Source organism: Mirounga angustirostris, unplaced genomic scaffold (assembly GCF_029215605.1).
Source record: "Mirounga angustirostris isolate CCGP_5_RB_7025 unplaced genomic scaffold, mMirAng1.0.hap1 SCAF_14, whole genome shotgun sequence".
In the NCBI taxonomy this organism is placed as follows: Eukaryota; Metazoa; Chordata; class Mammalia; order Carnivora; family Phocidae; genus Mirounga; species Mirounga angustirostris.
The window spans coordinates 83,472,515-83,485,697 of NW_026991722.1; the positions used below are offsets into that span (position 1 = coordinate 83,472,515).

The 13,183-nt window shown below is 46.5% G+C and overlaps 2 protein-coding genes across 18 annotated transcripts in view; one reads left to right on the plus strand and one right to left on the minus strand.

Moving 5' to 3' along the window:
• The window catches only part of ANKRD13A (ankyrin repeat domain 13A), a 34,152-nt gene extending 26,711 nt beyond the window's left edge, over window positions 1–7,441 (minus strand). For 2 of the 3 annotated variants that reach the window (XM_045870435.2, XM_045870434.2), the window contains exons 1-2: window positions 7,047–7,441; window positions 3,675–3,737 (exon numbers count right to left, since the gene is read on the minus strand). In XM_045870435.2, the coding sequence (XP_045726391.1) occupies window positions 3,675–3,737; window positions 7,047–7,142 (159 nt within the window). In that variant the 5' untranslated portion in view covers window positions 7,143–7,441. The remainder of the gene's footprint in view (window positions 1–3,674; window positions 3,738–7,046) is intronic. The other variant, XM_045870436.2, reaches the window with a different exon arrangement.
• A 2,360-nt stretch (window positions 7,442–9,801) lies between these two features.
• GIT2 (GIT ArfGAP 2) overlaps window positions 9,802–13,183 on the plus strand; it is a 49,337-nt gene continuing 45,955 nt past the window's right edge. For 12 of the 15 annotated variants that reach the window (XM_045870440.3, XM_064578520.1, XM_045870444.3 and 9 more), the window contains exon 1: window positions 9,803–9,998. In XM_045870440.3, the coding sequence (XP_045726396.1) occupies window positions 9,947–9,998 (52 nt within the window). In that variant the 5' untranslated portion in view covers window positions 9,803–9,946. Of the gene's footprint in view, window positions 9,999–13,183 lie in introns of all 15 variants that reach the window. The other 3 variants (XR_010407434.1, XM_064578523.1, XM_064578522.1) reach the window with 1 other exon arrangement.

Consider the following 13,183-nt stretch of genomic DNA (forward strand, 5'->3'; position numbering starts at 1 on the left):
ATTCACAATTACCAATTTCAAAACTTAACTATGTATAAAGCTACAGCAATCAAGACAGTATGGTACTGCCATAAAGATAGAATCAATAGAATACAACTTAGGGGCGCCTGGGTAGTTCAGTAGTTGAGTGTCTGCCTTCAGCTCGGGTCATGATCCCGGGGTCTTGGGGCTGAGCCCCGCATCGGGCTCCCTGCTCAGCGGGAAGCCTGCTTCTCCCTCTCCCACACCCCCTGCTTGTGTTCCCTCTCTCTCTGTCAAATAAATAAATAAAATCTTTAAAAAAAAAATAAAAATAATCTTTTCAGCAAGTGGTGCTTGAACAACTGGATACCCACATGCAAAAGAATGAAGTTTTATATATATGATACATGAAAATTAGCTCTAAATTGATCATAAACCGAAATGGAAGAACTGAAACAATAAAACTCTTAGAAGAAAACAGAGTTCATCTTTGTGACCTTGGGTTGGGCAAAGCCTTCTTAGATACAATACCAAAAACATAAGAGACAAAAGAAAATACAGATAAATTGCACTTCATCAGAATTGAAAATTTTTGTACTTCCCATGATACCATGAAGTAAAAAGACATCCCACAGAAGGGGAAAAAATATTTGCAAGTCATTTATCTGATAAGGGGCTAGTTAGTATCCAGAATATACGAAGAACTTGAACTTCTCAAGACTAAAAAGACAACCCAATTTTTAAATGGGCCAAGGATTTGGAATAGACATTTCTTCAAAGACGATATGCCAGTGCCAAGGAGTACAATAGAAGAGGCTCAGTTTCACTCATCACTAGGGCAATGTCAGTCAAAACCACAATGAGATACCACTTCACACCCACTAGGAGGACTACAATCAAAAAGAGTAACAAGTGTGGACAAGGATGTGGAGAAATGGAACCCTCACACACGGCTGGTGGGAATGTAAAATGGTGCAGCCAATTTGAAAAACGGTTGGCAGGGCCTCGAAAAGTCAAACAGAGAGTGACCATATGACCCAGCAATTCCTCTCACGGGTATTTACCCAAGAGAAATAAAAACATACACCCAGGGGCGCCTGGGTGGCTCAGTTGGTTAAGCGACTGCCTTCGGCTTAGGTCATGATCCTGGAGTCCCGGGATCGAGTCTCACATCGGGCTCCCTGCTCGGCGGGGAGTCTGCTTCTCCCTCTGACCCTCCCCCCTCTCATGCTCTCTGTCTCTCATTCTCTCTCTCTCAAATAAATAAATAAAATCTTAAAAAAAAAAAACCAAAAAAAAACATACACCCATATGAAAACTTGTACATGAATATGCATACAGCATTATCCATATAACCAAAAAGTGCGGGGGGCGGGGGAGACAAATATCCACCAACTGGTAAATGGATAAACAAAATGAGGTACACCCAGACAGGGGAATACTATTTGGCCATAAAAAGGAATGAAGGACTGATACGTGCCACAGTGTGGATGGCCCTCACAAACATGGTAAGTAAAAGAAGCCAGACACAAAAGGCCACATATCATAGGATTCCATTTATAGGAAATGTCCAGAATAGGCAAATCTAGAGAGACAGCAAGTGGATTAGCGGTCGCCCAGAGCTGAAGGGGTGGAGGGGAAATGGAGAGTGACTATGGGGTACGAGGTTTCTTTCTGGGGAGATGAAAATGTCTGGAATTTGATCGTGGTGATGGTTGCACAACTCAGTGAAGACACTAAAAACCACTCAGTGATATACTTTAATGGGTGAATTCTATAATTAGTGAATTATAGCTCAATAAAGATGTTTGAAAAAACCTATGTATGTATGTGCTTTATGTAATACATAAAACGAATCTATCACCTATATACTGTTTGATGAGTTGTTTAATTTCTCCAGAGCTTCAGTTTGCTCCCGTGTAAACTGGGAATAAAAAACACCGACCGACAGAGTTCTTACAAGAGTAAAGGCATAATACTAACCCTGTTAAGAAGCACTAAGAAGAAATAGCTCTTATTATCATACACCCACATATAAGCGGTCAGTTTCTTCCTAAAAGGGATCTGTTCAGATTTCATTACAGTTTATAGTGGGGCTTAGGGTCTCTAACCAATGACATTAGCTCAGTGAGCAAGAGCGTTCAGAATTAAACTGGAATTCACATTGGAAGCTGATCATTTCAGTTTTCCCTTTATGTTTCTTCAGTCATGAACTATACCAAATTAAAAACACCCACCCCTTCAACTATGATAGTGCCCCCAAAGAAAAAAAGCAGTGAGATTTCTGCACGTCCCCATCCTAATTGCTAATTTAAGCCCACTGACTTTGCTTGCTCAAAGACTTGTTTTCATCCTGCTGCCCTCCCAAGGCAGTAAAAGGCCAAGCTTTGAGTGCAGGCCGCAGAGCCAGACAACAGGCCCACGTCCAGGCCCCTGACTAGCCTCAGGTGCATTAACCAACCCTTCTGTGCCTCCAAACCCAACACAACGTAAGTGCTTCATCAACCATCACTGTTACCTCTGGCGGTGGGGGTGGGGTGGGGGCTCCAGCAAGAGGCTGCTAACTGGCCTTCCATTCTCTCCAGAAGTCCACCCTCATTCCTGTGCATCTCAGGCTGCTCTGGTCCTCTGCAGCTGTGGCCCAAACTGACCATCCACCCCCCCAGCCCCTGCCAAGTCAGGCGGGAAATGGTATCCATAGGCATAGTTCCCTCAAGCGAGCCTGAGCCCCCGAGGGCCAAGAGGGAGGACGTGAGAGCAGGCTCTAGCTCTTCATCTTGGATGCTTGGCCCCTGGCTCCTGGAAGGCCTCCAGCCAACAGGCACCAACCTGAATGTGTGCCCAGTGCCCCACTTGGCCTGCTGCAGACTGGGGCGACAACCCCAGGGTAGCTCCCCGTCAAGCTCTGAGGACTGCTGCCACCTAGAACATCCTCTTCCTCTTGACCTGATGGTATCCTTTCACCTGCTGGCTTCCTCACTGGGGCCTGGCCCTCGAGTCAGGCCTCATCTGCCACCCTCCACCCTACTCGGTCCTGGGTTTCCCCCCATCTAAGGTGCACTGACTGACCTTTGCATATGTCCCCTTAAGTGTTCACTCATTCTCCCAGCATCCATAAGAAGGCCAGGGATGTTTAACAGACCTCTCTAGCTAAATGACAAACAACATAACCGTGACACAAATCATTTCCACTGCACTGACTTCAAGGCCCCACTGAATATTAAGGACAGTAGAGCTAATGCGTTAAGAGGCACTTAATAAAGTGCCTCTGCTGAGCCAACATGGAAAGCTCAAAACAAATGCAGAGCTGGCAAACTCCACACTCCAGCTCTCAGCAAGACCTTGGGGTGGGGGCTGACTCATGCACACTCGGAAACGCGCCTACCCTCTTCATCTGGATAAACTTGATTCCTTCTGTGCTGTTGTTCCTAGAACAAAATACAATCCTTACAGCTACTGGTGTGCCTGCTTCGAGTCTCACTCGTGGGATGGGAGGAAGGAACGAACAGAGAGCAGAAGCTCACTGGCAAACAAAACACTAAGTTAAACAGCTGGTTGTATTGCTGGGGTGATAGGAATTTTTTGTTTTTAACTATGCAGCCAATACACGTTCCTTGCAGAAAAACCGGGGCATACATAAAAGAAACTGAATGCCCAGGAAGATTATCATAATCACAGCAGCAACGATGATAAATGGGATTACTCTCACTTACTATGTGCCGCGCTTCCACATCTGTTCTCTGCCTTATTTTCCACGATTCTGAACTGGAGGGACTCTTACGGAAAGAAGCAGAATGCAAGGGTTAAGAATACAGCATTAGGACAGAGTCCGGACGTTCTGGGTTCACACCCTGGTTCAGGCACAGGCTAAGCAGGCAACTGAGCCTCTCCACCTTATCTGGTTTCCTTATCTGTAAAATGGGAATCATGAAAGCATTCACTCCAGGGCAGTGTGAGAATTAAATCTAAAATTGCACAGAAAGCATTTCAGCACAATGCCTGACAAATGGGTAGGCTTTCAGTGCTACTCTCCCTATTTTTACAGATGATAAAACAATTCAGCAAGAGTAAATAACTTGCCCAAGCTCACAACGTTATCAGTATTAGTACTGGCCATTAACCCAACTGCCTCCAAGTCACAGAAGTCCGTAGTTGTTTCATAATCAAGAGAATCTTGGCAAACATGAAAGCAACAAAATATTTCCTGCCACATATTTTAATGATATCAATGAGTAACTTCTTAACCCTGAACCAGTTACATAATCTGCAGGGCGCAGTGAAAAATGAAAATGCAAGGCTCCTTGTTCGAAAAAAAATAAGAATTTCAAGACGGTGGGGGCGCCTGGGTGGCTCAGTTGGTTAAGGCTCCAACTCTTTTTTTTTTTTTTTAAAGATTTTCTTTATTTATTTGAGAGAGAGAATGAGAGAGAGCATGAGAGGGGTGAGGGTCAGAGGGAGAAGCAGACTCCCCGCTGAGCAGGGAGCCTGATGCGGGACTCTATCCCGGGACTCCAGGATCATGACCTGAGCCGAAGGCAGTCGCCCAACCAACTGAGCCACCCAGGCGCCCTTTTTTTTTTTTTTAAAGATTTTATTTATTTATTTGAGACAGAGAGAATGAGGGACAGCATGAGAGGGAGGAGGGTCAGAGGGAGAAGCAGACTCCCCGCCGAGCAGGGAGCCCGATGCGGGACTCGATCCCAGGACTCCAGGATCATGACCTGAGCCGAAGGCAGTCGCTTAACCAACTGAAGGCTCCAACTCTTGATTTCAGCTCAGGTCAGATCTCAGGGTTGTGAGATCGAGTCAGGCTCCATGCTGAGCAGGGAGTCTGCTCAAGATTCTCTCTCCCCCTCCGCCCCCCTCCCACGCTGTCTTGCTCTCACTCTCTTTCGCTCAAATAAATAATCTTAAAAAAAAAACAGAAAGAATTTCAAGGTGGTGACAGCAGAGCATTATACCAAGCACACCCCTCCTGAGTACAGGTAGCACGCCCTTGAAGCCAGCCCCACCTCTACCCCTTCAGTGGCCAAGTTTCAGGATTAAGATGAGATTATGTGGTCAGGACAGTCAAGCTTTCACGGTAAAGATGTTCTTTATGAATCGGCTTCAACTACCGAGTCCTCAGAGAGGACTGGTATACTATGAAATGATCTACGGGGATAAACAATAACAAAGTCAAAACCAAATAATTAGCAAGTATGAATATCCTTCCTTTGACCCCCCGCCTTGACAGTAAGGGGGGGGGGAAGGATCTAATTTACTCCAGGAAAATCTGCTGCAGAATTAAAATTCTCTGATCACGAACGTCCTTAACATTTTTCGAGGTAAGAGGCACAGAGAATTTTCAATGAATTACAGCCGACAGGAAAAGGAAAGAATTCAACTATGCCACATTTTAGATGGTAAACCCAAGACCGTGTTCTTATCAAACAAGTTTTTCTCCAAAGAAAAACTGCACTTCATTCAAGCTCTTTTCTTCACCTCCAATGAATAGAAAGCCTGCTGTTTTCAGAAATCAGTATTGAAAGAGTATGTGGCTTAATGATGGCGTTGAACTTCTCTATCAAAAGGGAGTTTAGTTCTGTGACTTTCTTTGTACTTTATCTTGGTATTTCACAAGAAGCTGGGGCAGCACCGATACTGAGGAAGTGCAGATGCACAACACAGCAGGATTGTCTGGTCGTTTTTCAAGTGTCCAAGATGAGAACACTTAGAGCTGAGAGCAAAACGATGGAGGATTCCCTCTGCACCACATCTAGTAACAGAAAGGGAATGAAATCACCAGGTATACTGGGACACCTAATGGTGAATCATCATCTACTCTGGGGGCGTGATCTAATTAAGACCAATGACTCTCACAATAAAAGTTTATTCTGAGGGCAGAGGATTTAAATGAAAAAAGAGCAACTCTTGACTTCCAGCAAGTGCTCAACAGATTTTTAAAAAATATAGCAGGGTACAAGAACACTCACTTAGCAGTAACCATTCACCAAACGGGGTGATGCTGACCTTGCTCAATTTTTGCCAACCAAAAGTGCTCCTTTTTCTCTAAAATTTCTTGACAATTATAGCATCGATTTTGAGCCATTCAAAAATAAGGATTTCAAAGTCAACAAGAATTACACCAAATAATTACAAATCCTTATCCTAACTGCTAAGTATATTAGCTTGTAAGTTGAGGGCACAAGCAGGGTTTCCTCAAGCATAACGCTACTGACACTTTGGACCAGATAATTCTCAGTTGTGGAGAGCTGTCTTGTGCACTGTAGGATGGTGAGCAGCATCCCTGGCCTCTACCGCTAAGATCCCAGTAGCACCCATTCCCCACCAGTAAGGACCAAAACTGTCCTTGTCTCCACGCATTACCATTGCGGGTGGGGAGGTGTGTGTCAAAAACCACCTCCAACTGAGAACCACTGCTTTAAAGAGATAGCAATAAATAAAAGACAAGGAATCAAAGCATTTGAGGATAGGAAGGGATTTTAAGGATCCTGTGCACCCGTGACTCTCAAACTTTGGTATGTATCAGCCTCCCTGGGCCAGAATGGGAAAAATCCCTTGCCCAAGGTCACAGGGCGAGTTAGAACCTGGACTCCAAACCCAACCAAGCCCTTCCTTACAAAAAGGGTGGGTGGGGTGAGCGGTGTGTGCTGTTCTCACCTCTTTGGGAGAGGCAGTAGAGCCAAACTGGTTAAAACAGTGCACTCGGGAGCCAGCCGGCCATAGTTAAAGTCCCGACTTGGTATTTATTAGGGGGGCGACCTTGCGCAAGGCACATAACCTCTGAGAGCCTCAGTTTCCTTCTCTGGCCAATGTAATAACAACAGTGCCTATTTCCTAGGATTGTTGGAAAGGCAAAAAGATAATAATGTTCATAAAGCGCTTGGCACAGGGCCTGGCACCCAGTAAGCACTCCGATACATGTCCTCTTATTATTATTGTTCCACGGCTGCAGAACTGAAGGGGTCTGCGGGGCCCCGAAGGCAGAAGGTTGGAGATGGGCTCAGGGGGACAAACCGACCTCCCGATCCGCACTCCCCCCCCGCCCCTCGCCGCCTGCGGACCCCCGCCCCGCCCCTCACCTGGCCCCGCAGCTCCTTCTCCAGCTGCCGGTAGTCGTTGTTCCACACCAGGAGGTGCAAGGGGAAGTGGCCGCTGTTGTCGCGGGCCGAGGACATGGCGAAAAGGCCGCAGCCGGGCCCTCACCGCCCGCTTGCCAAGCCTCAGCCCCGGCGGGGTCTCCGGCGCCCGCCCGCCCGGCGGCCGGCGCAAGAGAGAGAGAGAGAGAGAGAGAGAGAGTGAGAGAGGGGCGCGGTACACGGCGGGGCGGCCTACGGACCGGGTGCGGGGCGCGAGGGAGGTCGGGGGTCGCGGGCCGGGTCCGGGACGGGGTCGGCCGTGCCCACCCCGCACCCCGCCGCGCTCCCGCCCGCGCTGACAGCTCCCGAACCGACTTCTGCGGGCCGAACTGCCCCAAACCGGGAAGTGCGCGGGGCGAACCACCGTGCGCGCCGCGGCGGGGGGAGACGAGGCCAGCCACGCGGCCCGGAGTCGGCCCGATCGCACCCACCCCCAGCTACACACCCGGAAACACAGTGCAGTCCCCAAACAGAGCTAACATTCTCTCCCTTAGCTCAGGATCTGGACACGGAAAACTCGGCCTATCCGTCACCAGCCCCTTCCCCCCTGCTCCAGCGATTTCACATGGTTCAGTCCACAACTGGGCCTCTTCCATCCGCTCTGAGCTCAGGGGGTGGCCGCTGGGGCCTGGACCAAACCATTCCAGTTACTGACTCCCTTGCAGCCTTTTTGGAATTGGGCAGTGCTTCCATGATTGGCCAGAAGCCATTTTGGAAGTGGGCAACACCGAACAATTTTAAAGAGGGAATATTAAAAACTCTGGAGAAGTGGCACTGAAGGTTTGCATAACGAGGGAGTTGTTCTTCCTCAGGGTTTCTCAACATCGGCACATTGTAAACTCAGTAATTTTCTTTCTGTGGGGATTGTCCTGTGCTTTGTAGGATGTTGAGCATCTCTGGCCTTTCTATCCCCTGGATGCCATAGCACTCCCCTGGCCAAAATACCTCCAGACATTGCCAAATGTCCCCAGGGGGAGAAAAATCATCCCCAGTTGAGAACCACTGTTCTATCTGAACTCCAAACCGGGTTATGATTCAAAGTTACATATGATGGTGGTTTCTTCCACATATGAGCGTCATTTATTTTTGGAACTAGCCACTTTGAGTTTTGGATTACAGCTAAAAAGACTAATAGATAATACCCAGACTTGATCACACTCTGCAAATATTAAGTTCATTCTTTGGGTTTCAACCTCAGACACTACAGCTCTTTTGATTCAATGAAGAGCCAAGTCAACTTGCAGCTACTCACCAGCCAAAGTTATCCACGCAGTTGTCTACAACTAGACCACACAGCTGGGGGAAGTTATTCAGTGCATCCTGTAAAACATACCCTCTCCCTCCCCGGCCTGTGTGCAGCCAGCTTTTCAGATGCCTGCAACAACAGCTGTTCAAGAATCCTGGCCTAATCCGTTCTCCACATGTGTTGAGTCCAGAAGATTTGTGAGTCTGAGAACCAAAACAGGATGCAGGAGCATCAGGATGGCACCCAGAGGCTCTCCCTGTGGAATGTGTGGGTATTATGCAGTTATTCCTACACCACACATTTACCAAAATGGAGAGGTAGACCAACATCCAGAGCTTCTAAGACCTCTTCCAGGACTTCCTATCTTTCCAGAAACTTTATGCGACTTAATCTTTCTCTTCATCATTCAATATTTATTGAACATCTCTCTTATTCATGAGTTGCAGAACTCCACAATGGCTGCTTACCAGAGTATCTAAAGTCAAAACAGTGCCTGGACCTTAATAGGCATCCAGTATTTCCTGACTGGAGATCATGGCTGCATTTACATATAATACATACAATAAATATTCATTAGCATTAGGGTCACATCTCTCATTCACACTGATTAAACTCATCTCATTGTGTTTATCTCACACCATCCTGTGTTACTGTAGGCCATCTATTCTTATTCTCAAAAACAAAAAGTTGTGATTAGAAAATAATAGTGATACCGAATACCAAGAATAGTGGGAGCTACTATTATTGAGTGCTTACAATAGGGCAGGCACACCACATTTTTCTGTAAATTATTCCATTTGTCCTTAGCCAGATAGTAAATATTTAGCTCTGTAGGCCATATATGAGTTTTGTCGGATATTATTCATCCACTTCCTCTTCTCCTTTTTCTTCTTTACAACCCTTTAAAAATGTAAAAAAAAAAAAAAATCATTCTTATGTAGCAAGACATGCCAAAAAAAAAAAAAATCGTGCACTAGAGGTAGATAACATATCAGCTCCATCTTCCACATGAGACTAAAACTGTTGCTTATTTGATTTATTTTATTGTAGGTCTACCACAGTAGAATGTAAGCGCCATGAGAACAGGAAATTTTGTCTTCTTTGCTCACTGTTATTTCTTCTGCACCTGGAACAGTATGTGGAACATAGTAAATGCTCAATAAGTATTTATTGATTAAGTGAATGAATTTGACCAGTTACACTAAGTAACTTGACTATTGATTGCCTCAGGAAACTTGTGGCTGCAGAACTCTGGCCACGAGATTTTGCAGCTTCCCCTGGTATTACTCAGTGCTGGGACTTCCAAAGAGAGAGACCCAAATTGAAGAAAATATATAGGCAGGGCAGAAGATGCTGGGGCACATATCTGCCCTCACTCAAGATGGCGGCAAGGCAGCGTGCCCTTTCCGGTCACATGATCTGTCCGACGGCGAAGGGCACCTCCCCGCGCGTGCGTGCTGCGCCGCGGCTGCGAGGCGCTGAGGGGAGAGGCGCCGCCGCCAGCGCCGCCGCTGGGACCCGTTAGAGCGGAAGCGCCGCCGCCGCCGCCTTCACTGTCCCGGGGACCCTGATTCCTGGCAGGTGGGAGGCGGGAGCCATGTCGAAGCGGCTTCGGAGCAGCGAGGTGTGCGCTGACTGCAGCGGGCCGGGTGAGTCGCACCGGCCGGGCCCGCTTCCCTCAGCTCTGCTCGAAGGGACCCCTGCCCCGGGGCCGCCCCCTCGAGTCGGGCGGGTCCCGGCGTCCGAACCCCACACCTGGGGTCGCGAGGAGGAGGACCCGGGGTGCCCTTGGGGCGGGACCCGTCCCGGGCCTGTCACAGCCGGGCGGGCTAGGGGACCGCCGCCCTCCCGCCCCTCCCTCCCCTCTCATCCCCTCTCCTCCCCTCTCCTCCCCTCCGTCCCAGGCCGGGCGGGGAGGCTGCGGGGTCGGCGCTGCTTCCCCAACAGGAAGGGGCTTGGGCAATGCACAGGAAGGCCAATTACAGAAGTAAAATGCGAGCGTTCTCCCGGCTGCGGCCCCCTGAGGCTGCAGGTGTTCCCCCAGCTCCCCGCGCAGCCCCGCGGACCCCCGCCGCGCGAGGGGGCCCTGCCTGGGGTGGGTGCACTCGCCGCTTCCGTCCACTGATACTCTCCAGGGGACCCCCGTAGATGATTTCCATGCTCCTAAAATCCCGGCTCCCACTCTACTTCCACCGGGGAGAATCTCCAGAAGGTCGAGGTCTTGCAAACACAACCAGCGCTTGGGAGGCAATGCGTGTCTCGAGTTTTGGGATCTGAACGGCCTGGGTTCAACTAGGTTTTGTTTCTGGGTGATCTTGGGCTGGTGATTTCATTTGGTCCAGCCTTAATTTCCTCATTTTTCCGATGGAGATAATTGGGAGAGCCACATTCAGTGGTAAGGAAGAGTCAATGAATATTCTTAGGATCATCTCATCTAAGTTTTTTTCTTTTTTGTGTTGCGTTGTTTAGTACAGAACCTTTGCGGTCTCTTAAAGCTAGAGTTGAGGTTCTAAATCATACATTAATTACAACCTACAAAACAAAATCACTGGCAAATAGATATATTTGGGCATTCGGGCAGGATAGACCTATGGGTGCGTTGAAAGCTCAAAACCATTCTTCCCTTGCATAAGGGATTTAGAGTTTTTAGATTTAGAGTTCAGATCCATTTTAGCAATTGAAACTGAATTGACAGGTCTCTGTGCTTTTCTTGGTGCTTGGGTTAACCTGCTTTGAAATTTGAAGTAGTTCAAAGGTAAGATGATGACTTTGGTTACAATAAAGTCCAATTAACCATCATAATTAAATCATTGAACCCTAGTGTTTTTGCAACTGTTCTGAACTTCATCTTGTTATATGAAGACCGATTTTAAATAAGTACTGTGATAACCTTATGTGGTTCTTTCATGGCCTGTGTAGTGTGCAAGTGGGATTACCAGTTTCCTTTGCGATGGGGCAGGGGGTAGAGGAGTTGAAAAAGAGGACCTCAAGAAAGTGTGGGTTATACAGACTCCATCGTATTCTCTGCAAATGTTATTTGTTCCACTTCCTTATTTTCTTACTTGTTTTCAGTTGAACTTTCTGTGATGTGTTTGATTCACATGAGTCTAGATTCAGACTTCCTCTTGGAATGTGTATTCTTCACTCATTAGGTGGTAGGGGACAAAGGAAAACTGCTTCACCATTGCCACACTAATGACTGTCTTGCCCTTCTGCAGCATTTCGTGCATATTTCAGAACATTCTCTCTTCCATTGTATCATTTTTGTTGTTGTCTCAAATGCCTAATCTACAGAGACTTGAGTCATTTCCTTCCTGTTTTGAATATAATTAGGCTACCTTGAAATGTGTGTGAACTTGAGCAGCTAGGAATTTGTGCTGCCTTTTCTGCAGAGCCCCAAAGAGTTACCTCTTTCTCGTAGGGGTCCTTTAAAGGTGCTGATGACTGCTGAGGCCTTCTCCCCAGAAAATGCACGTGTAGTCACTTTTTCATACAGAGCTCATAATTTCTTAATGGGGTCACAGACATTTCTGAGGTCCATTTGTGGTGTTCCTGGAGTCTGGGTAAGAAGCCCCAGCATAGAACATTTAGGTAAACTGGAAGGGTTTCACCCAACGTCATTTGTATGAGCTCGATTTTGATTTTACTGTGTTGTGAACATTCTAATATTTTTTCTATGGGATTCTGATCCATGATGTTAAAGTAATTCAGAACCTTGCTTAATGTGTCTCACTCCTATTTAATTTTCTCCGGGAACACAGTGAATCCTCTGAATGATATGTGAAAACCAAAGCTATGCTTCAAAAGTTTGTTTTTTTTTTTAAGTAGTAGTATGAGTACCAAACTACAAAAAGCAGTGTTCTTATGTATCTTTGCAGGGATCTTTGATCTTGATGTTTTCAGTCTTCGCATTTCAGAATAGCACAGTAGTACAGAATTATACTTCATTGAATTATTTTGTTTCTGTTTTATTTCATGCAAACATTTAACCATGATCACATCCTAGCAAATATTTTACTTTTTTTTTTTAATGAATCTATTTCATTTTAAAGGTTTTGTTTTATTTTGAGAGAGAGCAAGTGTGCACTCGTGCATGTTCCTACACAAGCACGGGGAGGGGCAGAGGGAGGGAGAGAATCCCAAGTGGACTCAACCCCGTGCTGAGTGTGGAGCCTGATTTCACGACCCTGAGATCATGACCTGAGCTGAAATCAAGAGTCGGTCCCTAAACCAAATGAGCCACCCAGGTACCCCAAATCTAGTTTATTTTAAATAGATGGTTCTCTGAGCTCAACTACCTGAAAACTCCACTTGAGATTTTTCACTATAGTAATAGTGTTCACCTGGAACAGTTGGTGTCTTAAGTATTGACAATCAAAAACCTTTTCCAGTTGTCAAGAATTTCAGCGACCCCTTGAAAATATCCGAACGGTACTTAGAAAATAATTTAGAAAAGTTATAACAGCTGACATTACTGAGTACTTACTATATGCAAAGAACTTTACCCTTTATAATAAATGCCCCCTACTCTGAGCTATGCTGTTATTCCCATTTGATCCATGCTGACGATGCTCAAAAAATAACTTACCTGAGATCATTGTGCTGGAAGTGGCAGAGTTGGGGTTCCAACCCTGGACTGCTTGTCTCCAGAGCCACCCTCTCAACCACCACACCCTTGACTCCCAGGATTTGTCTCTGATTGAAATCTCATAACTTTTCATTATATGGTTGGAAAGGATTTGAATAAACTGTTAAAAATGGTAAAGATGGTGTACATGCATTTTAGAGATTTTTGTGGACATTGAAGAATTTCTAAATATAGCTCTTAGACCAG